This window comes from Fragaria vesca, linkage group LG7 (genome assembly GCF_000184155.1).
Source record: "Fragaria vesca subsp. vesca linkage group LG7, FraVesHawaii_1.0, whole genome shotgun sequence".
In the NCBI taxonomy this organism is placed as follows: Eukaryota; Viridiplantae; Streptophyta; class Magnoliopsida; order Rosales; family Rosaceae; genus Fragaria; species Fragaria vesca.
Window position 1 is genome coordinate 7,134,305 of NC_020497.1, and position 27,547 is coordinate 7,161,851.

A 27,547-nucleotide genomic window follows, 5' to 3' on the forward strand; every position below is an offset into this window, starting at 1 on the left:
ATGAAAAGAAGAAAGGTACTACAGCTAGAGGACAGTTTCATTAAAAATAAAATTTGAAAGAACCTATAAGCTTTCTGCGTTTTCTGTGGCATTGTCACTGACAACTACGTATCCCTGTGCATATAGGAGAGAGAAATTTGATGCATGAGTGGTCAAATCCAAAATGCAAAAGCTTTAGTGCCTTTTGTGTGATTGCGTTATTATTGCCATAATAATTTGGTGGTGATTTTCTTACAAGGATCCCGATAAAATTGTAACGAACCTTTTCAAAGGAATTGATGCAATTTATGCTTGTTTACGTTGTTTATCCTCAATTATCCTAGTTTGCTGAATTTAATTAATTAGTCAATAAATCAAGCAGTTGTACGTTAATATTGATCAGAGGAATCAGACTATGATTCTATGAACATCCCATGTTTCCAACAAAAGCAACCGATATTTCTTCAATTTTCTTTCAATCATATCAGCCACACATCTAGAAGAGAAATTGAGATTCATACATATATACTTAAGCTTAACAGGTTTGTTTTACCAACTTAGGCAGAGTTACGCATTTTGTAAAAATTAGTCTGCTATTAAGGTTCTCGAAGTGTCTTGTATGTTCAGTCATGTTCACATAGTCACTGACTGACAAAAAGATTCATGGTCAGTCACCACTAGATTTAAATCCAAGGGTGATGAAAATTATTTTTAAGTAGAGTAGTTTTATTTTCAACCATTTGATATAAATCTAATGGTGACTGACCATGAATATTTTGGTAAGTAATTGACCATGTGAACAGTACTCGTTATATGTTATTATTATTATTTTTTTTTTTGAAGTTCGTTGTTCTCATACAGCGTGTGGATGTTACGTACAAATTAGCTCGAACTTTGGATGGGTGGAATAGATTGAGGGAAAGATTATAGACAAATCTGCCAAACTGGGTGACCGACTAGTTGAGCCAAATTAAAAATCAAAATTCATGATGTATCTGAAATAATTTAGATCAAGGTGCATATAGAATAAAATTTTGATACTAGCTTGTATATATCGATTATGCATCGCTATTTGGAAGATTATCTTTGATTTAGTAGCTACGGTTATTTGTTATTTTTTGTTTTTGTTTTCGCTTTTGTAAAGATGAATGGTAATTTTCTTTTGTTACCGGAATAACACTATTCAAAACTTAAACACCATAATTAACCATCTATGAATTGTTAATCTTGACTACCGGTACCAAAACTAATTACACAAAGTTTCTATGCCATTATATAAACAACTGATTAGTGTCATGAAAACGATTAAACGTTTGCCTATATTGCATGAGGACTTCATGATTTTACTCGCAAAATTCTAAGGAGAAAACAAAGTTCAAACGTGAACCAAATGAACCATCCGTGAATGGTAATTGAGATCGAAGAGGCAGCAATCCCGAAGGAGAATGAGATGCAAAGGTGCATTGTATAATTCAAGGAAAAAGCCAAGGGAAATAAACAGCTGCAGAAGATAGGTGCCTGGTGCTACATGTTTTGGTTTTATCTATAGCTGCCCGAGCCAGCTAGCTAGCTAACTAGAAACTAGTTAACAACTTATAACTCAGTTGACAGCAGCAAAGATTTGATTTTGATAGAGAGAAAGCAGAGAAAGAGTTTTGGAAATGGGAGAAATGGAATTGTAGAAACCCGAGAAAACAAGAAAAGTAAAGGTCCTCTCTTAACTGTGAAAACAACTGGTGAATGAGCCAAAGCTAATCACTCCCATGCACCAGTCCCTTTCTTTCTTCCTCTCCCCCACCTCTGCCGCTTCTGCACACTCTCTCTTTCCATCTCTCTCTCACTTCACACACTTGCACATCCTTTGGGAATGATAACCATACATTTTCCTCTCTTTTTTTCTTTTAGAGATTGAAGAAAAAGAAAATTAACAACTTGTTTATGATACATCACCAACAACTTGTACGAACGAAATATATGTAGCTGAGCTAGCTCCCAATAGATATTTTTATCTCTATTTTTCCATTCCAAAAATAGATAATATTATTACTTTTTGTTGTTCTTCTTCAAGTTCTAACATATTAGCTAGGGTAAAACATATATCTTTGGAAAAATGTTTAAACCCTAAATTTATAAGTTATTATTCATGATCATAGGACACTATATTCTAAACACATCAACTACAAAAGAATGAGGTTCGAGTTGATATGTTTTAGCCTAGCTAATACAAAATACATGCGTTTATCAACTCAAACCTCATTTTTTGTAGTTGATGTACAAATCAGCTCTTTAGAATACAATGTCTTTTGATCATGAATAATAACTTATAAATTTAGGGTATAAACATTTTTGTAAAAACATATAATGTTTTAATGGAACATGTTGTCATCAGTGGTGCATTTGAATTCTAATTTCGAGACAATAGGTAAAAGAATAAGGCTATGATTTTGTTTTTCATTGGGAGTGAGGTAGCAAGTCATATCTCGGTTACGATAACAAGTTATATAGTAATACACTCATCCAGTCAATGTTGGACCGAGGTCCACGAGAGTTTTTAAGCAAATTTAGATTAATCTCCCGGCCTCCCGCTGCAGGCGCACGAACCCAAAGACCCTTCAAACCTGTTAGCCACAAAATAGTAGGAGTTGTGACTCAAATTCTAGACATGGGGGTTTTATACTAGGCAGCTCAACCAGTACCACACTAGGTGGCTATTGTTTGTTAACATTCATAATAGAATGCCAGATTTCTTGTAATATTGATCAATAATTTAAAGCTAAAAAGTGAATACTTCAATTTTGATTTAAATTGATAAATATTACTATTATAGTATTAACTTTGTTTTGATTGAACTAGTAGTATTAACTTAGTACAAGTTTTCTAGTATTCTATTTTCCAGTATCTCTCAAAAAAATAAAAAGAAGCTAAAGTAATCAATTAAAAAAAAAAAAAGAACTAAAATAATTATGAATTTGTGTCAACGTTTTCATACTTCATGGTGCATTATGTAACAACGTCTAATCTATCAGGTGAATTGTTGCTCACTGTTTTAGTTTTTCGCATCTATTAACGACTTGGGGTTCAAATCAATTTCTAGGTTTGTTTTAATTCGTGAAAAATCGAAGAACTAAAACCTAAATGCAGACTCAAACGTAGCAAATTCATTCGATGTACAGAGAAAAGTTTCTGTCAAGCAAGCCAGTAAACTTAATTAGTGACAATAGCTTTGCAATAAACTCAGACCATAAAAAAGATGATTACGATAATCAGCATTTACTGAATTGAGAGAGCAAGAAAACACTTTTAGAGCATCTGTTTCTGTTCCATCTATCCCCAACTATAAGTTAGTGGCATCTCTATCTTCTTTTCTCTCTCTCTTCCCCCTTATAATTCTCTCTCTTCTTCTTGTTGTTGTTCGGTAATAGTAACCCAACACAAAAATCAAGCAGCAGATCAGATCCGAAGGAAGTTTATCTGTCCATCTATCAACTGATCGATCAGTCAATCCCATCAATCAAATCACAATATCAATAATCGTAGAAAGTGAGTTTTAGAAGAAGATATCATTAAAAACAATGTCTGCTGCTGCATCTTCCAACACTGTCTTTTCACCACCGGACCACCTCTCTCCCTCCGATCAGCTCTGCTATGTTCACTGCAACTTTTGTGACACTGTCCTCGCGGTAATTCTACTACCATCTTACCCCTCTTCTCCCTCTTTCTGTCTCTCTCGATCTCTCTTCCTCCCCCTACGATCTTTCTTCAGCTAGTTGTATGGAAGAATTTTCGATCCGATTAGCTTGTTTCCTTTGCTTCATTGTTGTAGTTTCATTGTTCGATTGCTTATATCTGATTTTTGGGTTGTGATGTATGTGTTTAGGTGAGCGTTCCTTGCAGCAGTTTGTTCAAGACTGTGACGGTCAGATGCGGCCATTGCAGCAACCTTCTCTCAGTTAACATGCGGGGCCTTCTTCTTCCTGCTGCAGCTAACCTCGGACATTCTTTCTTCACTCCTCAGAATCTCCTGGTAAGTTTTCTGTCTTTCGTTTGTTCTATAATATCGCAGCATATGTTACTTATCTTAGTTCTAGCTAACTGATTTCTTCATTCCTCATCTCCGGAATATCCTAGCTGCTAGCTAGGTTAGTTCTTGTATATACCTATGTTGGAACAGTGTATAATTGTATGCTGAGATTTTTGTATCTATTTGATGATACAAACCAATTAGTAATGGTGATCTAACGTGCACAAATGTAGCAGGAGGAGATCCGAAACGCCCCATCAAACACGTTCACCAATCAGCCTAACATGATGATGAACGAATCATTTATGCCAATGATTCGAGGAGTTGAGGAGATACCTAAGCCTCCACCTGTTGTTAACAGACGTAAGAGACTATCTTTCATTATGATATTTTTCACCCAACTCGATCATGCCTCTTGCAATCTCTTTCTTTCTTTTGTATCCCCACTCAAATGGCTTTCTGGGTCTATACCTTTTCGTATTTGCCACAATTTGTATGTCTTTTGTAAGTATAGTAGAAATGTGTTTGTTTTTCTGAATCCTTATCGATCACTTTAGCCTTTTTGATAAACAGCAGCCTTCTCAGCCATCTTTGCCAATCACAGAAAAAGTTTGAAAAAGTAGAATCCATGCTTTTGAATTCATGAGCTTACTCTATAACAGTTCCCAAGGTTCAAGTTTAACAGAGAGCTAGAGGCAATAATCTTTTTCAGCTACTTTTTTTTTTTTTTTTTACATTCATGTGTAGCTTTCTTCTTTCACATGTTTTTCCAGAGTCAGTATTCACTCCTCAGTTGTTGCCATATTTCTTCTTCTTTCCATTCTCATAAATGTAAGGCTTACTCTTTTGCTTCATGAGCTTACCCTCTAACAGTCCCCAAAGTTTTCGAAATATTGAAGGAAACATCGAGTCTGTACATGACCCTCATCAATCAAGATCTATATGAAATAATGGAAACACCCTAAATCATGAGAAAATATTTTATAATTCGTATGATCATCGTCCTTGTATCTTTATCCTAAATGCTGCTAGCTATGGATAGCTATGAAAATGAGATTGTATTATCTGTGATTGAAAATTACAAGAAAATAAAAATATGAATAGCCAGCGAAGTGATTATAATGTGTCTGTCTGTTTTTGTCCGACTCTGTAAAATGAATGTGGCCAGCTCCGGAGAAGAGACAGCGAGTGCCATCTGCCTACAACCGCTTCATCAAGTAAGTACTGAATTCATCAATCAACTTCACCCTCCTTCCATCCGTAATTAACTTCATGTTGTAATTACGTACTCAGGTCCTATTTATATCGACGAGCATAAGTATGAGATCCGTTAATATTTCTTATGGTTAAACTGTAGGGAAGAGATACAACGTATCAAAGCTGGAAACCCTGATATAAGCCACAGAGAGGCATTCAGTGCTGCTGCCAAGAATGTAAGCCTCGACAGCTTATTTCCTTGTGTATTTTAGCAGATGGCTAGGGTTTCGTTTCGTTTCATCACTCAACGTATGTTAGCTACTGTTGATAGCGAGCAAGCTAGGGTTCTTTTCTCTGAGTTTGGATTCATGGTTCTTATGAGTTGTTGTTTGACTTTAGATAGATTTCCAGAAGATTTACAGGTTAGTTTTTGTTTTGATGCATTTGTTTTGCTTCTGTTAGTGGGCCCACTTCCCTCACATCCATTTTGGCCTGATGCCTGATCAACCCGTGAAGAAAGCCAATATGCGCCAGGTAAAGATGAACCCTAATTTTAATTGATCCATTTAATTTGTAGATGGAAACCCTAATTCTAATTACCTAGCTCTCACTTTGTAATGTTAATGCATGCATGTACTGGTTGGGAACCCTAATGTTTAATCTTGAATGTGTAATTCTGGGTTTGTGCAGGATGGAGAGGACATGCTCATCAAAGACAATGGATTTTTCAATGCTGCTGCAAATTTGGGCGTCTCCCCCTACTAAGAACAATTTGAGTTTCCTATTTCGTCTGTTTGATGTGGCCGGACTTCAACTACTAGTAGTAGCGAATCTTATGAATCCTAAGCTTCATTATAAGTAGACTCCAAAAATTTGGGTTGCATGGTTAATTATGATACCAGTACTGACGACTGGATCTTGTTCAAGCTTAAGAATTAATTCTCTGTTGAACCCATATTGTGAAAAAAGACTTTTTAAGGAAGATATATCGAAATCGTAGTGTTTATACACTACTTATGAATTATGATCAGTTAATGTAGTAGTAATGATGTTTTTTTTGTTTTTTTTACTAATCTGAGCGTATTAAGGTCATTCTAAGAATCTAAGATCCTTATTGTCTGTGCAGTCCTATAAGTTAATTATAGGGTTAACGTTGTTGGTTTGTTTTAATTTTTTCCCACCAACAGTCTCGTATCATCAAGTAACCAAGAGTTTACATTTGAAATGGTTAATGCCATCAATCAAAAGTGTTAAAAAATTGTAGAATTAGCTAGAATTTGGCATGGATTCAATTTCAACTCCACCTACCTATATGTACTGGCCGTCTGCCACCGCCCCATTAGTTGTTTGAATCTCGACATTGCAGTACTTGTTCCTTAACGTTTTTGGGTATGAACCCTAAACTGAGGGGTATACACAGTTACACAACAGGCATTGTTATTTCTAACTCTGAAGGTTTGCATCTCCAAAGATTCCTTGGGAAAAAGAAAAAAGAATCTCAAAAAGCTAAGAAGGAGCGAGTTTTGTCTGGCTTTTCATGTCCCCAAGCCAAGGGTTAGGCCTTGCTAGGCCTAGGGGTCGGACAGATAGGAACTCGACCTTAACCCCAGCTCATGCTATTGCTATGGACTATCCAGCTATTGATCGGTGTATAGGTGAAGATTGAAGAGTTTATACATATATAGCCGTTGACTTGAGGGGGTTGAGCATGGCTAGGCTTCACCCACTTCGTACTCTCATCAGTAACAGCCATCTAAGTACGTACATATATATGTGCACACAATCGATAAGCACATGTTAGAAATATATATATATATCGCAGTCACAAGACTCACATGTTATATATAGTAGTACTAATTTTTCTCTAAGTCATCCATTTTTTTTTTTTTTAAAAGAATGACGATAAGTCATTTTATTGATCAATAATAGAAAGAAACAACACATACATAACTTATCCTCGTGGGCTACATAAGAAACAAATTATGCTAAAACAACCTATGCAACTCTAGAAAATCCAAAGCAACTCAAATCATTTTAATGTCTCAACTTTAAGATAGACACCTTGATCAATAATGGGTAACTGTCAGAATCATCCGACTTATTAAGTAACCAAAATCAACTACTCATTGCTAGCCTCCTCAGCAGAAAGAGCACCAACAAGATCCTCAATCTTCTCCATCACCGGTTGCTCACCGTCGCAGGAATTCTCACATTCAGTCAAAGCCAGAACTCGACTAGCACCAAAGCTTCTCTTTGCCTTTTTCGGCCCATTCTTAGCAGTGCCAAGCTTCCAAGGACGAACGTTCTCCATCTACTGCTTATTCTTAGAACCCAAAGGCCGACCCACCTTCCTCCTTTTTGGAGGTGACACGATCAGAACTTCATGTTGATGAGGTAGAGCCATTTTCGGTGATAGAGGTAACTAAAGCTACTAGAGCCAGGATCAGCTCGTCTCCCCCACTCCTCTTGAAGAAACTTATATCACCCAAGCTAGTTGCACCCTTCACACCTGCAATAGCCTTATACATAACTAGCTCGACAATACTCTGAGCCTTCTCCACCGGCACCACCACCTTACACACCTTAGAGTTTCCAGGCATAACCCGAAACATACTCAACTGAGCCTCCAAAGTAGCAGCCGTGACCCTAGGAAGTGAGAAAGTGAAGGAGGGTTGGTTAACACTTTGAGGAGTCTCCACTAAGCCCACAGAGGCTACTAATGATGAACCGCTCCCTAGAAACCAAACCACTGCCTTGGTTAGGGTTAGGGTTCGGCTTCAGAATCCTCTTACTCGCAAACACCACAGAGTTGATCGCACCACCGGAATAGGGACCAGAGCCCAATACCACCACCTCGGACATGTTCGGTGGTCCACCGCAACCACCTGCACCGTGCTTCAACAAACCACACACTTTGCAAAATCCAAAAACACGTTCATACCTGAATGTGAGATTAGCAGAAGCACGAAGTGACCCGAAATCATACGTGATCGAAGGCTAAAGATGATGGACTTTAAGGATTACAAATTCAAACGGGAGTATCACATGACAACACCAGAACAAATTTGGAACATAAAACTTAACAATAGAAATAAGTGAATATATATGTACCGGGAAAAGGTTATCAATCACAAATATGCACATCCAACTGCTCGTCATTGTCCCGTCCTAGTGCACAGTACCTGCAACCAAACTTTTTCAACGGTGAGCTTTCGTCATGGCTGCTCAATGGAACTTTGCCTTAACTACGTTTGTTAACATTATGTGGTGCACACCAGTATGAAAACATGCTGAAAACCAAATATATAAAGAACAACAAATTTTGAAAAATATTATTTAGTTTCAAATAAATGTGGTATTTGATGGTCGACCCATACTATCCAACTAACCTCAATATACATACAACATGTAAGTGTAGAGAGAGTGTCCATTTATGCCATATCACCTAGGAGCAGTGTCAACCCTCAAACCAAATATATAAAGAACAACAAATTTTGAAAAATATTATTTAGTTTCAAATAAATGTGGTATTTGATGGTCGACCATACTATCCAACTTACCTCAATATACGTACAACATGTAAGTGTAGATAGAGTGTTCATTTACGCCATATCACCTAGGAGCAGTGCCAACCCTCAAAGGATGTCAGACACTCTTCAGTTCATACAACCATTCAGGAGGTTTAATGGATCGAAGCCCAAGGAAGTGGCTATGCTCCTCTCACTCAAGCCATCACTAACATCTCATAAAACGATTATCATTTTTATGATAACCATGAAATTTCAAATATGCATTTACATATAAAACGAAGAAACCACTAATCAAGGGAGTTCGCTTCATCACAATATGATGAACAACGATTGTTTAGCTAATCAGTTGGAAAGAGAAACCTAAACTCAGAGCCTGAAATTTTAGAACCGGTATATATGGAAGCTGAGGCCTCGTCTGAGGATGAGAATTAGAGGAACAGAGGTCGACCAGTTGGAAGTAAGAACAAGCTGCCATATGGGGAAAAGAATGCTCTCCTTGAGGATGCAACCAAGAACTTATCAACTCGGAAGAACCTCATGGGGAGTTTGAACTAGAATAGGGAGAGTGATAACGCTAACCCGAAAGGCAAGGGGAAGGCAACTCTCTAATTAATATTAATTTTCTATTGATAGGCCTATGCATTGTTGTTGGAGCTTCATAAGTTCTTTATTATGTTTCTAGGATGGCTTGTGGATGGCAAGTGAGGCTTAGGGGATGATGTTCTTGCAATGTTTGTGTATGATCACTTAAATGATCAGCTCATATCATCTAGTAGCTAGTAGTTTGCTTTAGTTAATTTCTAGGTTTCTCTTGTTTTTTCTTGCTGGATTCTTGTAAGTTCAGATAGACTTTAGCCTTGATTTAGGGTTGTTCTAATGCAAATAACAGTTATTTAAAGAAAATGTATTAGTTTTTTATTGTACTTAACGTACACGTGAAGAAATATGAAATTATGGTATCAATAATGTTAGTTAGGGAAAATTCTGCTGTGCCTAATGTTAGAAAACCTTCTGAATAACTGTTCTGGGAATGCCTCAATCTCTATTGAAATTGCTACAACATGGTCTGTTGATCCCAGCCCTCAAATAAAGAATGCGACGTCGATTTGCTTCACTACCAGTATCACGTTGTGGTTTATTTGGAAAGCATTTTGTTGATTATGGTTGACATGCAACTATGCAGCTGCAAGTGAACTAGCTATAGGTTGCATGCATATAGAACATCTATGGACTTTTTTTTTTTTTTTTGTAAGTACGGGGTTTTCCTTATCGTATCGACCTCTTTGGACTTTTTGAATCATTGAGGCCAATTGGCACACTCCAATGTAAGAAGGGAAACTTTAGCTCTCTGTTCGGTGATCAGAACCAGAACAAAATGCGGTGGTGGTCAATGAGAACGGAATTATATCCACTGGAGGTGACGATGGTAGGTGGTTTTGGGATCGGAAGAGCAGTCACAACTTTCAGCAGTCAAGAATGATTGAACCTGCTTTACTTGAGAGTGGATAGTGAAGCCTCTTTCGATGCCCTCTGCTATAAATCTATAATGTTACTGAACATGGCTTGTTAGTTATTCAGCTGACAAGAGAGATCGAAAAGGGGAAACACGATCAGAATGCCACACCAGAAAGGCAGAAATTCATATAAGCCAATGTCACGCGGTCTATCGATCTGGTGGCTACTCCATGCATGCTACACTTGGCTCGGGGGGATATAGCACGGTTGGTAGAGCTCCGCTCTTGCAATTGGGTCGCGATTACGGGTTGGATGTCTAGGATCCATCAATTGTCGTCTGTTGTTAATCTGTTTCATTTTTGTAACCAGCTGCATCTAACCCCCGGTTCTCTGATCTTTGGGCCAGTAAGAGCGAACGACAAAGAGAAAGCTTTGATCACATTATGGAAGCTTCAGGAATCAGGACTAGTTGCTTAGAGTCATGCAAGCTTTGTTGTAAGTTAAGTGGCGTTCAGTGATGGAGGTTGTCATGCTTATGTTGTTTTCGGAGGGATTTACTCATTTTGCCGGGAACGAAGCGCTGGACCAGAATTATATATTAGTGTGTATAATGGAAGGGAATGGTCATGTCTTTATTCCTTAAATTGATGACTTTTACAACAAATTTAAAACCACAAAAGCAAGTTCATCATTTTGTTTCCACTATAAACCACTACAAGATTAGATGTATGAAAAAACATAGAAACTGTGGAAAGCGTTATAAAGTCTGGACTTTGTTGCACATTGCTCTACATAATAGTCGTTTCATACTTGGAAGCATTCACATATAGCATTATCCCAATGTGAAGTGGTTGCTCTGGAGTCAGCTGGGACCAGACAACGAGCAAGGATTGGGAAATTAGGTCACTATCCATTACTACTTTAAAAATCACAGGTGCAGATATTTGGAGCTTTAAAATCAGAATGATCATATCAAATAGAGATTGTCTAGGCACCAACCAGCTTTCTAAGGCTTGACCATAATTTAGAATCAATAAAAAGAGACAAACTTCAGGCCCTAGTTGCCCTTCTAGTACGAATGCGTATGAATAAACAATAGTCACTGGTCATCAATCCAAGACTATGAGCCCCAAAGGAAATAAGGAAAAAAAGAAAGAGGAAAAACAAAGCCAATGCAAGAATGAAACTATGAGCAGTGCGCCTAAGCTAAGGTTGTTTGATGTTTAGAAAGGTAAGTAGTTTTCATCAGCAATCAGCGTATAGAAATTTTCTTTACCTACACTCCTAAACAACAGAAGAGAACGCAAAAGTGTAGCATATTAAGTCTACGAACTAGCACTACAGCTACTTAACAGAATTTATCCTAACATTCACATTCACATTACAGAGGTATCGAAAAGAGGCCACTTTCAGATAATCCAGATCAAGCATGTATTTGTAACATAACATTACAATTGAAAGTCAGAAGGTATTTGTTTTCAATGGCATAACCAACTAAGATGCACAACTTGGCAGTGTATATGTGTTTAAGCCAAAAAAGAGACTAGAAGTCTAGAACAAAAAGGGTTCTATACAGTTGGGTTAACATAGGTCTCAACAGAAATCCATATACAAAGAAAAACCAAAATCACTAACCAGGTAGCATGTATCACAACAGGGGTGGCAACGACATAGTTACTGCGGGTGAAGCATATATAGAAGTCAAATATCTTCAAAGAGTTTCCTTAGTGAGCATAATAATTGATCCATCCTCTAACTTTTGAACTCCAAGCTTCTAAGATCAAAAACAACATCATGCTTCAGCTTAAATCTTGATATTTCCATGACATCTTAACAGCTGAACAATAACTTGCCACTACTCTGTACATTTCAAGCCACTTAGGTAAACCTGAGACTGAATTATCGTCCTTCCAATTTTGAAACCTGGAACCACTGTGAAGCCAACTTTTTCCCTGGTTTTACTAGGCAATGACAATCTCCTAGTCACATCTTCCATATATACCATAGAAAATTCTGCATCTCTTTCCACTTGGAATATCTCCACCACAGGATCGAAGCAAAAGGCCAACTTGTGTAACGTCCATATCGAGCTAGCCATGTTAACAAATGATTCATAGAAGACGTTCAACGACCTCCATTTACTCAGGACAACCGCATTCCGATCAAAATTACTAAACATTGAAGATTCCATTGTGGGGTGAATGATCTCTTGATACTTGCTCTCACAAAATCTCGAAAACTCACAATTCTTGTTCCTACTCAACAACTCCATGGGATTGCTCGACACATGCTCAAGCAGCTGCTTCAAAGGAACGCTGCTCTTATCCAATTCAGACTCATGGCCGTTACACAAAACCTCATCCTCAACTAAACCAAAACCCTTCGAATAAAACCCTTTGAACATTCCCAAACAAACATATGACAAAAAAGCATATCGATTGTGAGCATTTTTCGCATAACCAACATCAGGATGAACCAAATTGGCAGCCAAATCCAAATCCCACCCAGCTTTCCCCATCAAACTTATCAAAATCTTAGTAAATCTATGTGTTAATCTACAAGCATCATGCAGAACAGAATCAAATACTCTAACTGACAACAAAACCTCACAAGCTGAAGACTTCAAAGTACTAGATAATCTCTGAGATAGTCTAAAGTTAGATTTCTGAATCTCACCCAGCTTTTTCCTCAGGGCCACAACTTCATTGTCTTTGTGATCAATCTCTGTCTGCAACCTATTTGACATGGTCCCCAAAGTCCGGAGCTTGCTCTGATTCTCTTGCACCTGGGCCTCCAAGCAAGACCCTACTCCAAAACCCGACCCGAAATCCGAACCTCCACAAAATTCCCTGAAAAACTGCTTCAATTCCGAGAGCCTCTGAAGGTGAGACACCAGAGCCCGGTCCGCTGACGTCACGTTCTCTTCCACAAAGGGAACGTGTGAAGTCTGCAACTGAAGGTAGGAAGCTTCGAAAGACGAGACGGTGGCGAAGACCGACGAAATCAGAGTCTGCGTCATCGGAATATTGATGGGTCTGATCTGGGTTTTGCTCAGAGACCTTGTAACAGTGGAAAGCTCTTGTTTTGGGACCTGGGTCTCGCCCAAGTCGGGCTTCGTCGGAGTTATTGGGAGCTCCGGCGAGGTGGGAGTGGCTGCTCCGTCGGGTTTGATGACGACGACTTTCTGGTCGGTGATGATTTCTTCTGCGGAGTCGAGCAGAGATAAGCTGTCTGGGTCTTCTTCCTCTTCTGCGAAGAACTCAAAGGTTTTGGCTTTGAAGGCGAGAGCGAATTTGGAGAACATTTCAGAAATTGGGGGAGCTTTGGAAGAGCCATCCATTTCCAGCATTGGAGAAAAGATTCAATCTTTCTTTGGTTTGGTTTCTCTAAGTGTTTGATTGAGTGAGTGGAATGCAAGAAAGAGAAGCACGAAACAGAGATAGAATTCTTGGGTTCTACTTCTATTTCTGCTACTAGTAAAATCTTCTGCTTGAGCTTGTGGGAAGTGCTTGGAATGTCTTGGAAGGAAGGTATAGTGGGTTTAGCTTGCTGGTGATGGACTCCTCCTCTCTCTCTTTTTGTTTTGTTTAATTTGTTTTGTGGTTTTCTTTTTGTATTTTGCATTCACATCTTATCAGTCTCACATATATTTTTGGGGTTTATATTTTGTTAGATTTATGGGTTTGGGTATGCTCTGCTTCCTAGACTCTTAGTTATGCTGACTTTTCCCAGATTTGGGGTTAACGGTAATAAGCATAACGACTAGAAGAACATGATGTGTGACAACCCTATTGCTACGCTTCGAGAGTGGACTCTTATTTTCTTATTGTGACAACTCTAGTGAAAATTGAGTTGTTCTTGTTTTCCGATCCTTCTCCTTTGGAAGAAGAACGATAATTGATATATTCATCGAAACTGCAATGAGGTGAATGACTGAATGCAGAAATGCATCCTTAAAGTGCAATAAGAGCACCAAACACTCAGATTATTCTACCACGAAATGAGAGAATTTCCAGCATAAAAAAGAGGTGAGCCTACCTAGAGATCTATAATGACAAACTGGTATTTTTTTCTTTTTCTTTTTTTAAGAATGACAAAATGCCAAAAATGCTAATGGAAACTCGAATATTCACGAATAATATTTCTTGAGTATAACTAATACAATAATTAAAATAAGTAAATAATCGATTCACTTCAAATAAAACAAAAATGTATATCATAAAAAATTAATTTGAACCATGATAATTTCTGTTGAAATCAAATATAAAGCAAAATTTCTGATAAATTTGCTATGCTAATATATGTTTATTCTTCGATTGAGATTATTATAATTTTGTTTTCGGTATGAGCAAGAGCAAGCTCATAAGTATGATAGAAAAGATAAATACATCTCATGTGAATTGCAGCAAAAGAATTCATTAAGTGAGTGGCTGTGTTTATTAAAAAACATGATTTTCGTAAGACAAGAACAAGTATGACCTGTTATATCTTCACAATTTTCCGGTAATCACTCATCAATTCGTTCTTCAAAACTTATACTTTTGTGACTTTGAATAAGTTCTGAAGTATGTATCGATCATTCAAACTATATACGATATAGGAATGATGAGTATATATAGCATGCTACTGCTTAGTTAAGAAATCAGACTCAGCAATAACAGATTCAGCCATGCATAGAGTGAGCAAAGCAACTACGCACAGAATTTTATAATCATATCAAAACAAAGTACAACCTTAATTAATATGTTCTTCATAATAATTTTGAAAAAACTTAAGTGAAAAACAAAATAAACGTACACTAGTGTTTGTAATGCGAATAGTTGCTCTCAAAGAGATGAGATACCAAATTTCGTGCTATCATTATATCACTCGATATTAAATTGTATAGGTATTGTTCACAAACTAGTTTGTTCACAACTTACATATGTTCTTATTAACTATCAAGGTGTTTATATTGTTCCTCAAATTATGTTTTTATTTGTGGAGATTGTAAATGCAATGATGGATTGATGGTGACCCATAAGCATAGTAAATGATGCACTAATACAACATGAATCTACATGTGATTCACACCAGGGAACTATTGAATATAGATCGGCCATTGTTGCCTCTCCTTAAATCGGTCTAAATGACTAACCTATTTTAATACGTGAGCACCATTAGACTAATTCTGGAACTGAATCTTAAAATTGCGTTCACCATGGCTAGCTCGAGAAACCAATGCTTTTCCAGCTTTCCAACAAAGGGCTAGGAATCTATGATCAATAAGCATGAACCATTTTATAAAGGTTAATCATCAGTCCTGGCTTCCATGTTTTGGGCCCTTCACTTTTTATCTAGACAGCATGAGATATATAGAATTAGGTGAACCACCTGGCCTCGAAGAAAAAAGTTGGATTATGGTGTTAAGTCTCTTCGTTGGCATTGTGATATGGTATCTTTGTACAATGTGGATATAGAACAAGGACCAAAACTTTCACCGGTGTGATGATGAATCTCAATCTCAACAGTAAATTATTGAGCTCCAAAGTGAGTGGGCAACTGCATGCCTTGCCAAGTTTCCCAGCCTGTATGTATGTGTCTGTTTAGGAATGCAATCATTATAGCTTTATGCAAAACCCTTTAAACCTTGTGTGCTGAGCTTTACACAGACAGAGTTTAGTGGGTTCAGCTTCAAAAATTCAGTACAGAGCTGCATAATGAAATAGAATATGGATATGTTCCTGTTTTATGCTTATATAAGTATATGATCAGGGATTGTTCTTCGAAGCTAATGGGAGTAATTAATCAATGAGTCAAAGCTGGGGATTAATCTAAGAGGCTAATACTCCAAGAGAATCATATAGTTAATTAGTAGTAGGTTAGAAGCCTTGACTGAGAGTGAAGAACCAAAAAGGTGTGATTTGTTTAGGTGAGAGTTTGGTCCATAGTTGGGAGGGTAGGTGATGGGCTGTTGTACTTACTGAAAGTGAGAGCTGATACAATAGTGGGAGTTAAACACCTCAGAAATAGCAGAGAACACTACAGATCGACTTCCTTTTGTGAAATATGATATCACTAGCAAAATTTATCTAAAACATCCATAGATAAGTAAAATTTCTTAGACTTACAAGCATAGAAGAATAAAAGAATCGATTGAAAGTTGAGGTGTTGCTTGAACTTAAGAGGTTATATGTTTTTTTAGTTTGTCATATTCACATTTTTTATGTAGTTTTGAGGTTGTTATTTTAATTATTAAATATAGTTTGATTTAGCTTTGCTATTTGCTATGCAAATAACGTAGTTTGATTAAGCTTAGGAGGTTATATGTTTTTTTAGTTTGTCATATTCACATTTTTTTATGTAGTTTTGAGGTTGTTATTTTAATTTTTAAATGTAGTTTGATTTAGCTTTGTTATGTATTTGTATGGTCTTCGGACTATTCATGCTTGACTATCTTAGTCGTTATGATCTTTGATCAATAAAGCTTTTTCTTTTCTCTAAAAAAAAAGAAAAAAAAGTGTCGATAGTGTGGACACAATTAAGACTTAATTAAATAATTCCTATCAAAATGATGATCATCATTTTGTTTTCTTCTGACTGTGGGTTTAGAACTAGTAGATTCCTTAAACACTATATAAATCATGAGTAAACAGAATAATTAGAACTTTGGGGCTTGTCTCTGATTTATTTGATCAGAAAAATTAAAACATTAGGGTGCCATAAGATTCCACTGGCTACTTCTGCTCAAACAGTCAAGCATGCCAACAACCCCAAATTTATATCTTTAAAATTTGCTTTCCTCAATATTTTGAGAATTTGTGACCATAACAGTTCCTCTTGTGCTCAAGTCAATGCCGGAAAATAATTATGTTAAACCCCCTAACTGTGTTACAATTGTTTATCTTTCTCACATGTTGGATATATATTTTTCTTTTTTGGTAAAATCACATGTAGGATTTTGCAGCATGAAATAATATACAAGTGTCTCAGTATATCTTAAACAAACTAAAACTAGCTAATGGAGTTGTTAAATTTGTTCAACTTACCTCAGCAATCACAATGCGGACTCATCATGCCTTCTGGCTCTAGTTGTTTTCATGGGGACTAGAATGGTCTGCTTGACCATATACACTACTTCAATAAATCTTGACAACTATCATTTTCATCATGTCGATCAGAAACAAAGGAGTACGAACACCCTTGTGGCTTTGTCTAAAACTTTGATCATATATAAATACTCATAGGGGTTCTAGTTGCAGACTTTGATTGAGTTGTATTACTAGAATACAACTGATCAATTAGCATCTCAATCGTAGTCGATGGTAATAGTACTCGATCTTCGTAAGAGGGTATACACTTTGTCCTTCTGCTACTGTTGAAATATATCTTGAAACACATTACTCTTAGCAACACATAGCCACATAGATTTGGAGCTTTCTTTCTGTTTTTCTTGATATGGGATATGGGAAAGAGAGTGATCGATAAGTGTTAAAATAAATAAAAAATACAGTTTTCCTCAAACATCGAAATTAAAGTTGCATGCATCAGGCTAGGAAAACTGAAAAAGAAACAAAAACAATTTAGTGACATCATTTCATCTCATTTATCTTTATTGGTTTGAAGGTAATTGGGACAATGGTAAAAACGGATTATGTAAATAAACAAAGTTACACTATCACTAAATCAATTAAGCTGCTCGATGCCTTGTCATTCTAATTTTCTGTAGTAGATGCCAATTTAAAAAGTTCACGTAATCTTTCCTCCAAAAAAAAAATATTCACGTAATCCATTCAAAATCTCACTTGCCCATCCAAAAGGAAAAAGAGAAAAATAAAAATAAAAATGAAGTATTGGGCTTTATCTATGTTGGTGGCTGTTTGGGCAATAGCCCAACCCAAACTTGGGGCTGTCACTAGTACACCTATTACCTCAAACATTTGATACATGGACTCAGTTCCGTCTTCCGAACACGAGTTCTGACTTGTGCTCTCTTCTCTCTTCCAACACGGTCTATCAATTTTGCTCCGGTCGTTTTGCTTTTCCGATCATCTGTTTGCTTTGTAGTGATATTTCGGTACGGTACGATGCCTTTAACTGTAGATTCTTTTTTTAGCAATCGTTTTGGAAAAATGACTAGTTTGAATTTGAATTGAATGAATGAAATTGTTGAATTGCAATTGATTGGCTTAGAACTTGGATGAATAGGCTTCTAGGTGTTTAATCCGAGGGAGTTTTGTAAATTTGGATTTCTGCCTCATAGATTTCAGTTATTTTGAGGTACTTATAAAATCTGTTGTTTTATTTGGATTTCTGCCTCATGTTCCACTTATCTCAGCAGTCATAATGAAGATTCATCAGGCCTTCTGGATCTAGTTGTTTTGACTAGTATGGTCTGCCTGAGCATATACCCTATTTGGCTATTTCAACTTTCAACAAACCATGAAAAACATCATTTTCATCACGTCGATCAGAAACAAAGGAGCACGAACACCCTTTTGGCTTTGTCTAAAAATTTGATCATAATACTCATAGGGGTTCTAGTTTGCACAGTTTGGGCAAGCTTCTATTACTAGAGTAGTAGTGATCAATTAAAATCTAAATCTTAGTCAGAGGGTACAAACTTTCTCCTTCTGCTACTGTTGAAATCTTGATGATTTTTTACTCTTATACGCACATAGCCACATAGATTTGGAGCTTTCTTTTTGTTTTTCTTGATGGGATGGGAAAGAGAACGATGAATAGTAAAAAAAAAAAAAAAAATTAAAAAATGCAGGTGCTCCTTAAGAGATTGGGAAGAGAGAGAGGGATAGAGAGATGGACCTCCGAAAAAGAAGAAATATCGCTTCTCTTCCTTGATCGAATAGAGAGGGATTAGGGCCAGTGTTTTTTTTTCCTGCCTCTCTTGCTGAAAAAGAGTAGATTGGTTTTGATTAACAGTCTCCTGCGTGGTTTTGGATTTCCATAAAGAGAGACAGAGGAGGAGAAAGGAGAAGAGGACAACGAACGAACGCAAGACGAATTCTCTTCCTTATGCTGCAAAGTTAGGTTCTTTAAAGAAATTGAGATGTGGATTTGTAGCTTTTTCTTTTTTTCCCATCAGGTATTGATTTTTGGGAAATTTTAATGCAGAAGGTGTTCGAGGTTTGATTTCGCCGATCACTTTTCTTGCGAGTTTGGGTTTTTGGTGAATTCAGGTTTTAAGTAAGCTTCCTTCTCTGAAATTTTGCTTTTTTGGTGTTGATTTTGTATTCTAGGATTCGTTTATCTTTTTTGGTTCGGTTTTCGGTCAATTCTTGCAGAAAGTGTTCGGTTCGCTGATCACTTTCCTTCCAAATTTGGGTTACGGTCAAGTATTGAGGGTAATTGGAGTTTGGCTATGTTATGGTTTTCTTAGGTGAGCTTGGTCGTTTAATATATAAAAAAAAAAATGGTGGCTGATTACTGGGATTTAATACAAGGAAATATCAGATTCTCAAACTGATTCACCAATGCCGTTAAGCTCAACTATCAGAACTAAAGACTAGACATGTGTATGAAATTTGATCTCGAAATAAGAACAAAGATGGCTTTTTTCTATTTACGGTTGTATATAGTGACCTTTTATTTTCACAGATGGAGCTGGAGTCAATATTTTGAGGAGTGGAATGTCTTAAGATTTGGAAGGTGACTTGCTAATCTCTTTTCGAAGAGGATTTCTTAATCTTTCTTAGTTTTGACTTCTGGTGTTAATGTTACTTAATAATTGAGTATTGACATAATTCATTGTTATAGAGCGGACCCAAGCGAATGATTACGGTTAAGGTGATGGTTACGATTTCTTGAATTTGCTTTCTCTGGGTGATCTCACTGATCTGCTTGGTCTTGATCAACAGTCTCCTGCGTTGTTTTGGATCGTTTAATTGTTCGGGTTCTTCATTTTGGTAAGATTGGTCAGTTCCTTTTTTAAGGTTCTTTTGATCAATTACAATTTCAGTTGTTTTGTGTGTTTACTTTTTGGTTCAATTTTGTATTTCCTTTCACCGCTCTACATAATTTTTGTCAACTCTATAGAAATAATGATATATTTGAGAGGAGACTAAACGCTTCGATTAAGGTTTGGCATTGGCTTTATATATTGGGAACAATATATATAGATGTTTTAGTATTTCCTATTTAATGGGTATAGTCATTCTTTGTATGAATGACTGAGATGGTCATATAATTTGGACTGATCATGATTGGGTGGGTAGAAATGGGTCGAAGATCTTGGTCGAACAATAGGTGTGTTTTTTGTGAAATTTTGCGTAATTGAGTATTTGGTTTGGTGTAATGAAATGCCCTTGAGAATATGAAATCTGGTGCCATGGATTGGAAACATAAGGCTCCAATTGGTGAACATAAGAAGCAATCAGACGTTAGGGTTTTTCAAGTTATTACATCTCCCTTTTTTTCTTGGTTTGTTCGCCTCCTTCCGTCCTCCAACTCGGCTCAGCAATTATAGCATAGGTTGTTAAACTGGGGTTCATTTCTATCATATAGTAGGTAACTAAATACTAGGTGGTTGCATATAATGAAAACACTATATTACATTTTGTGCCAGAGTTTCAATTTTCAATAGAAGAATTTGAGGTTCTTTGCAGCCTCTCAATTGGCCATTTGATCCAACATGGCCTACTATCAACAGTAGTGCACATCATTATGTCATTGAATTGAAATGCACAGTAGAATTGGACATGAAAGTGTATTTTCTTGATGATGCTTCATGAATTAGTTCTTCATGATCGACTTTCGTGATTTGGGCAGTGAAGTTCTGGACATAATAGATCATTTTTTTGTTGTTTTGAAGACAGTTTTAGGCTTCATTTATTTTAAGTCTGTTTTCAATTTCTGTTTTAGACAAAATCTCAATGTGCATCCTTTTTGCAGGTGTAAACTTTTGCATCCTTCTTGGCATATCAACTTTGAAAAGGTATATTAATTGCATTATGTTTTACTTCAGCGCTTCTAATTATGTTACTGTGCATGTAATATGGAAAGTGGCAATCTGTGTTTTTAGTTATATCAATCGATTGGTTACTTTTACAGTCAACCAGTGTAGGGATCTACTTTCTTATAGCTTTACTCTGGCATTTTCTTGAATTGAAAAATCAAGGGTAGCTTCATACACTATAAAAGGAATGCAAAATTGACATTGGTTTAAATATATATATGGGGTTTTGTGAGCAATCATGATATGATCAACTCACATATCTACTGTTATTTCATTGTATAGGTTTTGTGAGCAGTGTGCTATTGAAGTCTTCAACTGCTTTGTGTTCAGGTATGGGTTTTAAAGGGTGTGAAGAATGCTTTGGAATTTTTAAATCACTGAAACTATTTTTCCCAGATTTTGTTATTGTTAATAAGGGTATGAAGAAAGAGATTTTAGCTGATCATTTGTTTACCCTGTTCACATACCTCAGATTTTGTTATTGTTTTTGTAAGTTGACATAGGTAATGCCTTACCTTCATATGGTTCATTCATTACCTTTAAATAGCCCAACCTCATAACTCATCAAACAAAATGTAAAACCTTTTCTCTTATTAGTATTGTTTTTGATCATTTCGTGTTCTTGGTTTCAGTAAAAAGAAGATGATTAAGAAAAACTATTAGGCAGAAAGAGAACTTGTTTTTATCGATTTCATTTTGTTTGTTACTTCAATATTGGTTTTGAATATAAGCTATTAGGAACCGATTGCGTTAAGTTTTCCATTATCCGTTAAGTGATGAGTTTTCATATTTGAGTCAGGAGAAGTTGAAGGAAAATATGCAGCATCGAAATAGTGTCCTCAAGACTAAGATTTTTTTTTCATAAGGAAACTCTTTTTTCATAAGGTTTCTTTGTGTTTAGACAATATATATCATAAACGTTGATGTCAGTAGAAATTCCCAGCATTTAGTATGCCACGGTTTCAACAACCCAATGCCTCAAAATGGCAAATTTCGACAGCCACTAGATTTTGCGTTACTTACAAATTACAATGCCATATCGCTTACCATCTTCTGATGTCAAGATTCATGGTCATAGGAATCCTATTACGTCTTTCGAACCAGATTCATAGTCTACTGCCTATTATTATCTTGAAACTAAACAATTAACAAGCTCAAGTATATATGCAGTTGCTTGAAACATTGGAGCTATCACAAGCAGAAATACGCCAAAGTCCCGCTGCAACGCGTGGGCATCTTTCTAGTATGTACTGTTGATTGAGCACTTGATTAGCAATAGTGCGTTAGTATTTCTTTTGCTACTGAATTTGGGATATATGCGCTGTTGATTTAGTAATCGATTTGCAGCTTTTGCAATTGTAGTGGTATGTTACTAATCATGTTTAGTTATGTTTTTGATCATCATGTTTTCTAGAAGTATTGGCTTGAATATATTACAATATTAAGGTTTATACTTTGCAGGTATATGGTTCCAGTTAGAAAGTATCTTTCTCATGTTCAAAAAAGAGATGCAGTAGTGTTTTTTTTGGTCGATAAGAGATGCAGTAGTTAAGAAAAGAGAGATGTCTTTAACTGATATTGTGATGTCTTTATTTTCGAAGAGAAAAAAAATTGTAAATATTTGTAAAGGTAGGGAGCCCTATTTTTAGTTTTCGCCTAGAGCCCTGGATCCGAGCTACGTACAAACCCTACTTCTTTTCCGATATAGAAATTTTCCAATATTCACCAATCTTTTCCACTGCCATTGTAATTCATGATTAGTGTTATACATCTATCTAGCTACCCAAATAATTTTGATAGAATGATGAACTGAGGAGACTGATACCGTAGACTTGCACAATATGATTGGTTGAAAGGAGTGGCTATTGTGGTTTGGTCCTTTCACTTTGATGAAATAGTATAGACCACAAGTCCTACATTTAGTGGTTAGAAAATCTGTATCTTTTCTAAAGTTAATGGAGGTTGCTACTTGTGCAGGATTGTTACGATGAAGCCAAAATCGAAAGGTCAGTCGAGTAATAGTACTGATCAATCCCTAGGGAAGCATGATACTGATTCCTGCTATGATTTCACCAAGTTGAAAGAGGCGCTACATCTAGCACACAACTCTCTCATCAACAATTTTGCAGTTGATAACTCCATTGCTATGCAGAATAAGAGTACCGCATCATGCGTTTATGACTTCAGCAAGGTGGCCGAGGCACTGGCTATGATGGATAAAGAGGCTTTATCTGCTCTTTCATTCAGTCAAATGAAAAAAGAGTTCTCAAAATCAATCAAGAAAGATAGTGACAATAAGGAAGTGGGTGTAGATGATCTTGGACTAGGTCAGAGGCTCGTGATTGGAAGGGGGCGCATCTCAAGAACCAAGAAGAAGAGAGATGATGAGCTTCTTAAGGTCAAGAAAGCAGAACATAAAACGATTCTTAAGGAGATGAAGACGAAGAGATGGAAAGACACGTTTCTCTTAACTCTGAAATCACTAAAGAAGTGCAGCTAAGAGTTTTAGTTATTGGTAAGCATATAGTTCTGTTATTATCTTGTTTATGTTGGTTAAAAGCCTTGGCTCATCACTTGAGAGACAAAAGTTCATTGGTTTTCATCTCCATTGATTCACATTACACAAAACATACTCACTGAAGAAGAGTACACATTTAGATAAGAGAATTCAGTTGATATATTAGCATTTGATTTTTATAACTTGCTTATAAGGTGTGTTTAAAATAACTGTTGTGGATCATTCTTAAGCAGTAAATGTAGTAGCTGTACGCTAGTTCCTACACTAGAATTACATGAATTTAACTTGCCAAATGTAAACCATATTATTCGCATCCTCAGCAGACAAGATGCATGCAAAACTTCAGCATTGATCTCATTTTACATTTTGATCTCAAAATCAGTGAAGATCTCTGTAATTTCATCTTCAGATTTCACATAATTGAGTCGTATCTCCTTCTTGGTTATGCAATATTCTTGAATGAAATTATAATACCTTGTGTCGATAAGCTTGTCATCGTTCCCTGGATTTTTAATCGCTGGTAAGATGAACTTGTTCTCTTTGCAGATCTTTCTTGCCTCTTTTTGTGGCCTATTTAGCTCCTCTGACTCTTCAATGGAAACAAATATGTGCTCGAGCTTTGAATCTAGCGAGTGAAGAATTTTCTCATCAATCATTTGAGTATCGTTGATATCTTGATGACTGCCACTTCTCAATTGATTGACAATGGCTTGAACTCTTGACATACAAACTGAAATTGACTTTGATTTCTTCTGATGCAAACTTTGACACTTTCGTCTAAGTGTTTGGAGTCGCAAATTCTTCAATTTATCAATGTTGCAAAACGAATTCTTCAAATTTTCCCACGCTTCCTTCGATGTGGTTGCATTTGCAACCTTCTCAAACATATCATCATCCAAGGCTTGATGGATGAGGGTGAGAGCTCTACCATCTCTTTTCCTTGAATCATTCAACGCTTGCCTTTGGACTAGGGTTAAGGTGTTTTCATCTTCATGCTCCTTGAATCCCTTCTCTACGATCTCCCACAAATCATGTGAATGAAGTAAATCTATCATTGTTACACCATCTGTTGTAATTCTTGCGGGTAAGTTGGGGAACTTCACAAGGAGCCATACCGATAGCCATCTTTGGTAGAAACCTTGGTACTTGCAGAAGTCTCCGAAAGAAAGAAGAATCTCTTTGTAGACTGCAAAATCTCACTTGTTATATAGAATAGCTTCGCTTCATCGGTTACAATTTGCATTCAAATGAACCTCTTGTGACGATTCCTAGGTAATGTCCTAACTCTCTGTTAATACCTATGCTGCAATTAGCCGTATATTGTTAACTCCTATAATATGTAACCAGTCACTAATTCCTAAGTTCACAACATATATAGGGATATATGTGCTTCCATAAAGACAAAGTCTAAGCTTGCAATCCTGCAGGTTAACTAACTACATATATGCCTAGTATTCACCATCGGCCGGTTTAGATGCTAATGTAACATGTCATTGTCATGGTACAGTGTAATACATATGTCTTTCATAGTATGTGAGCTAGTTATGGCACATACACTTCATATCTGAGTAGGCATATCTTCTTGGAATGGTTTGAGATCTTGTGGACTGCCGGAGATTGGGGGGTTACACTTTGTTTGGTATCTCTTAGACAACAATGATCGAACTATAAGAGCCATGCAGCTAGGTTGATGTTTACCTTTGCATGAGATAACAACATTGGAGATCCTTTCTTTGTCTCCATTTGAATCCGTGAAGGAACAAAGACATCAATTGGGCAGGTCTAATAATATATGCATATTTCTATGTTTGGGCACTGGTTGCAGTTTGAGATTTTTGTATTGTCTGATGTTTGGTTATTGCAGATAGATTTTCCCATGTCCTTCAACTTGTTATGCTTTCATATTTGTCTAGACTAGGACCATTTAAATTTTTGCTAATAATGATTGTTCAGGTGACACATGAAATTCACTTTCGGGTAAAATCAGATTATAATTGGTTGATAATTACCAAAAGTTGGTTCCACAGTGAAAAGAATTTCAGCTAGCATCGGGGTTCTTTAGAGCAGAAGAAGATTTTGTAAGGCTAGCCCTGTCCTTTGTTCAAAAGAATGTGTATTGTCTTGAAAAGTGCTTGATGCATTACAAAACAATGGAGAAAACAGTTATCTGATTCAAGGTTCATATGATGTTTGTATAATGGAGTTTGATAGTTACCGGTGAATTTACCAGGAATAATTGGTATATATGATTTGCTGTCAACTTACCTCAATCAACTGGAGATAGAAATTCAATATACTGTCTCTTAAGCTCAACTTCACGTTTATGACTTTGTACAAAACCCTTTTAACATTTTGTATGTCAAGATAGTTGTTAGATTTCAATTCTGCGAACCAAACGAATTAGTCTCTGGACAATGCATTTGGTACAACCAGGAAGACATCCCAAAAAAAATACTTAAAATGTTTTTCAGAAAACCATTGATCTCAATAAAATAAAAACAAAAATATGTCAAACTTAAAAAAGAGGGTCCACCTTAAATAAGGCCCAATTGCCATAGGTGGAGCAGCTTTTAAATCCAACCCTCACTTTAGGAACTAGATTAATAAGATATCAAATTCAACAATTAATTACTTTCCTAAGGAGAAAATTAATCCTTTTTTATTTTCTTTTTTTTTGGTTCGAGGGAAAATTATCTTGTCTAGCAGTACTGCAATAGTGTTCACCTGGTCAGTAATTGACCAAAAGATTCATAGTCAGTCATCGTTGGATGTAAATCCAAATGTGGAGAAAATTATTTTTAAGTTGAGTTGTTTTGTTTTCAATTCTTGAATATAAATCTAACGGTGACTGACCATGAATTATGAATCTCTTGGTCAATTACTGACCATGTGAACATTACTGTCATTCTTAGATATGATTTGAGAGATGGGAAAAAAGATTTAGTAAACCACATATACCCCTTCCAAAAAGATTTAAAACACAAAAATATCTATTTACATTGTTTTTAAACAAATAATGACAGTTTTTAACAAATAAGGATGAATCGTTTTCTGTTTGTCATGTGTCATGGTTTAATTTATCAAACTGACCTTATACAAATTAAATCAAATTAAATGATTAAATTAGACCCCGCCATGTCTTGTTCTAGTTGTTACTGCATTTGCTGGAATGTTGCTGCTATTATTTGTTGGAATGTTGTTGCTACTATCTCTTGGAATGTTGCTGCTACTGTGCCACCGTCGTTGTGCAGCCGGACGAATAGATGAGAAACACTCGACAAAGTTTACGGTTTTTTGAGGCGCGTGAGACGTATTTTTGGGGAGTATGATTTCGTTTGTTGTTTTAATTGATACAGATTATCTTGTAGGGCTGTACAAATTTCAAGTTACTCTTAACAAAAAATTGTGACAAAAGATATAAGGACTTTGTTGAAAAAGAATCGTTGTATCAAGTTGTTTACATATCATATAATGTTTGAATATGAACTCAATTGATCGTATTTGGTGCCACTATATCATTTTCCCTTAAAACTATTGAAAGATCTCGAAAGTCATCAAACTACATGAGTTTTTATAGACGTTTCAATCAATAACAAAAACTTTAATTTTTTTTTGATAAATTATTTTTTAAAAATTAAAGATATCAAACGTTGGCTCGTTATAAACTTTGAAATTACGGACATGGGAGTGTTGTATGACTTGTATCATTGATCTCAAATCACCTATAGAAGCTAACTAGCTAGGTATTAGGGGTAGGGGAGTCATAATAGTCAATAATGTAACGTAATAAATGAGGGGAGATCATGATCTGGGGGGATATCAGAGATGATATGCTTGTCGTAAAAGAACACAAAGATGTCATGATGTTGGGGGCAGCTCGTCCATTTAATGAAATG

At 36.3% G+C, this 27,547-nt stretch overlaps 3 protein-coding genes across 7 annotated transcripts; 2 read left to right on the forward strand and 1 right to left on the reverse strand.

Annotated features, from left to right (window-relative positions):
* Positions 1-3,232: 3,232 nt before the first annotated feature.
* On the forward strand, positions 3,233-6,218 carry LOC101301525 (axial regulator YABBY 1-like). Its single transcript, XM_004306895.1, has 7 exons — positions 3,233-3,659; positions 3,857-4,003; positions 4,234-4,363; positions 5,169-5,217; positions 5,358-5,433; positions 5,660-5,731; positions 5,888-6,218. Exons 1-7 carry the CDS (start codon positions 3,552-3,554, stop codon positions 5,960-5,962), a joined length of 657 nt encoding a protein of 218 aa, XP_004306943.1. The 5' UTR covers positions 3,233-3,551; the 3' UTR covers positions 5,963-6,218.
* A 5,383-nt stretch (positions 6,219-11,601) lies between these two features.
* On the reverse strand, positions 11,602-13,688 carry LOC101301815. The gene has a single exon (XM_004306896.1). It carries the CDS (start codon positions 13,529-13,531, stop codon positions 12,038-12,040), a length of 1,494 nt encoding a protein of 497 aa, XP_004306944.1. The 5' UTR covers positions 13,532-13,688; the 3' UTR covers positions 11,602-12,037.
* Positions 13,689-18,118: 4,430 nt separating this feature from the next.
* Positions 18,119-24,092, forward strand: LOC101302107. 5 transcript variants are annotated; one of them, XR_185193.1, is made up of 7 exons: positions 18,119-18,238; positions 19,777-19,827; positions 19,936-20,084; positions 21,070-21,112; positions 21,416-21,463; positions 22,304-22,376; positions 23,111-24,092. XR_185193.1 is itself a non-coding variant. In XM_004306897.1 (4 exons), the coding sequence occupies exon 4, from the start codon at positions 23,121-23,123 to the stop codon at positions 23,631-23,633; it is 513 nt and encodes a 170-aa protein (XP_004306945.1). In that variant the 5' UTR covers positions 21,058-21,112; positions 21,416-21,463; positions 22,304-22,376; positions 23,111-23,120; the 3' UTR covers positions 23,634-24,092. The 5 variants fall into 5 exon arrangements, 1 of the variants encoding a protein (XP_004306945.1); XR_185195.1 differs by lacking the exon at positions 22,304-22,376 and having other exon boundaries at positions 18,170-18,238; positions 19,936-19,965; positions 20,037-20,084; XR_185194.1 differs by lacking the exon at positions 18,119-18,238 and having other exon boundaries at positions 19,794-19,827; positions 19,936-19,965; positions 20,037-20,084.
* The last annotated feature ends 3,455 nt before the right edge of the window (positions 24,093-27,547 follow it).

What these genes read in the sequence shown, in the direction of transcription:
- LOC101301525 (XM_004306895.1), top strand. Translation starts at nt 3,552, where the DNA reads ATGTCTGCTGCTGCATCTTCCAACACTGTCTTTTCACCACCGGACCAC. An exon ending in TCACTCCTCAGAATCTCCTG is followed by an intron (nt 4,004 to 4,233) that starts GTAAGTTTTCTG and finishes GCACAAATGTAG; the next exon opens with CAGGAGGAGATCCGAAACGC. An exon ending in GCCTACAACCGCTTCATCAA is followed by an intron (nt 5,218 to 5,357) that starts GTAAGTACTGAA and finishes GTTAAACTGTAG; the next exon opens with GGAAGAGATACAACGTATCA.
- LOC101301815 (XM_004306896.1), bottom strand. Translation starts at nt 13,531, where the DNA reads ATGCTGGAAATGGATGGCTCTTCCAAAGCTCCCCCAATTTCTGAAATG.
- LOC101302107 (XM_004306897.1), top strand. Translation starts at nt 23,121, where the DNA reads ATGAAGCCAAAATCGAAAGGTCAGTCGAGTAATAGTACTGATCAATCC.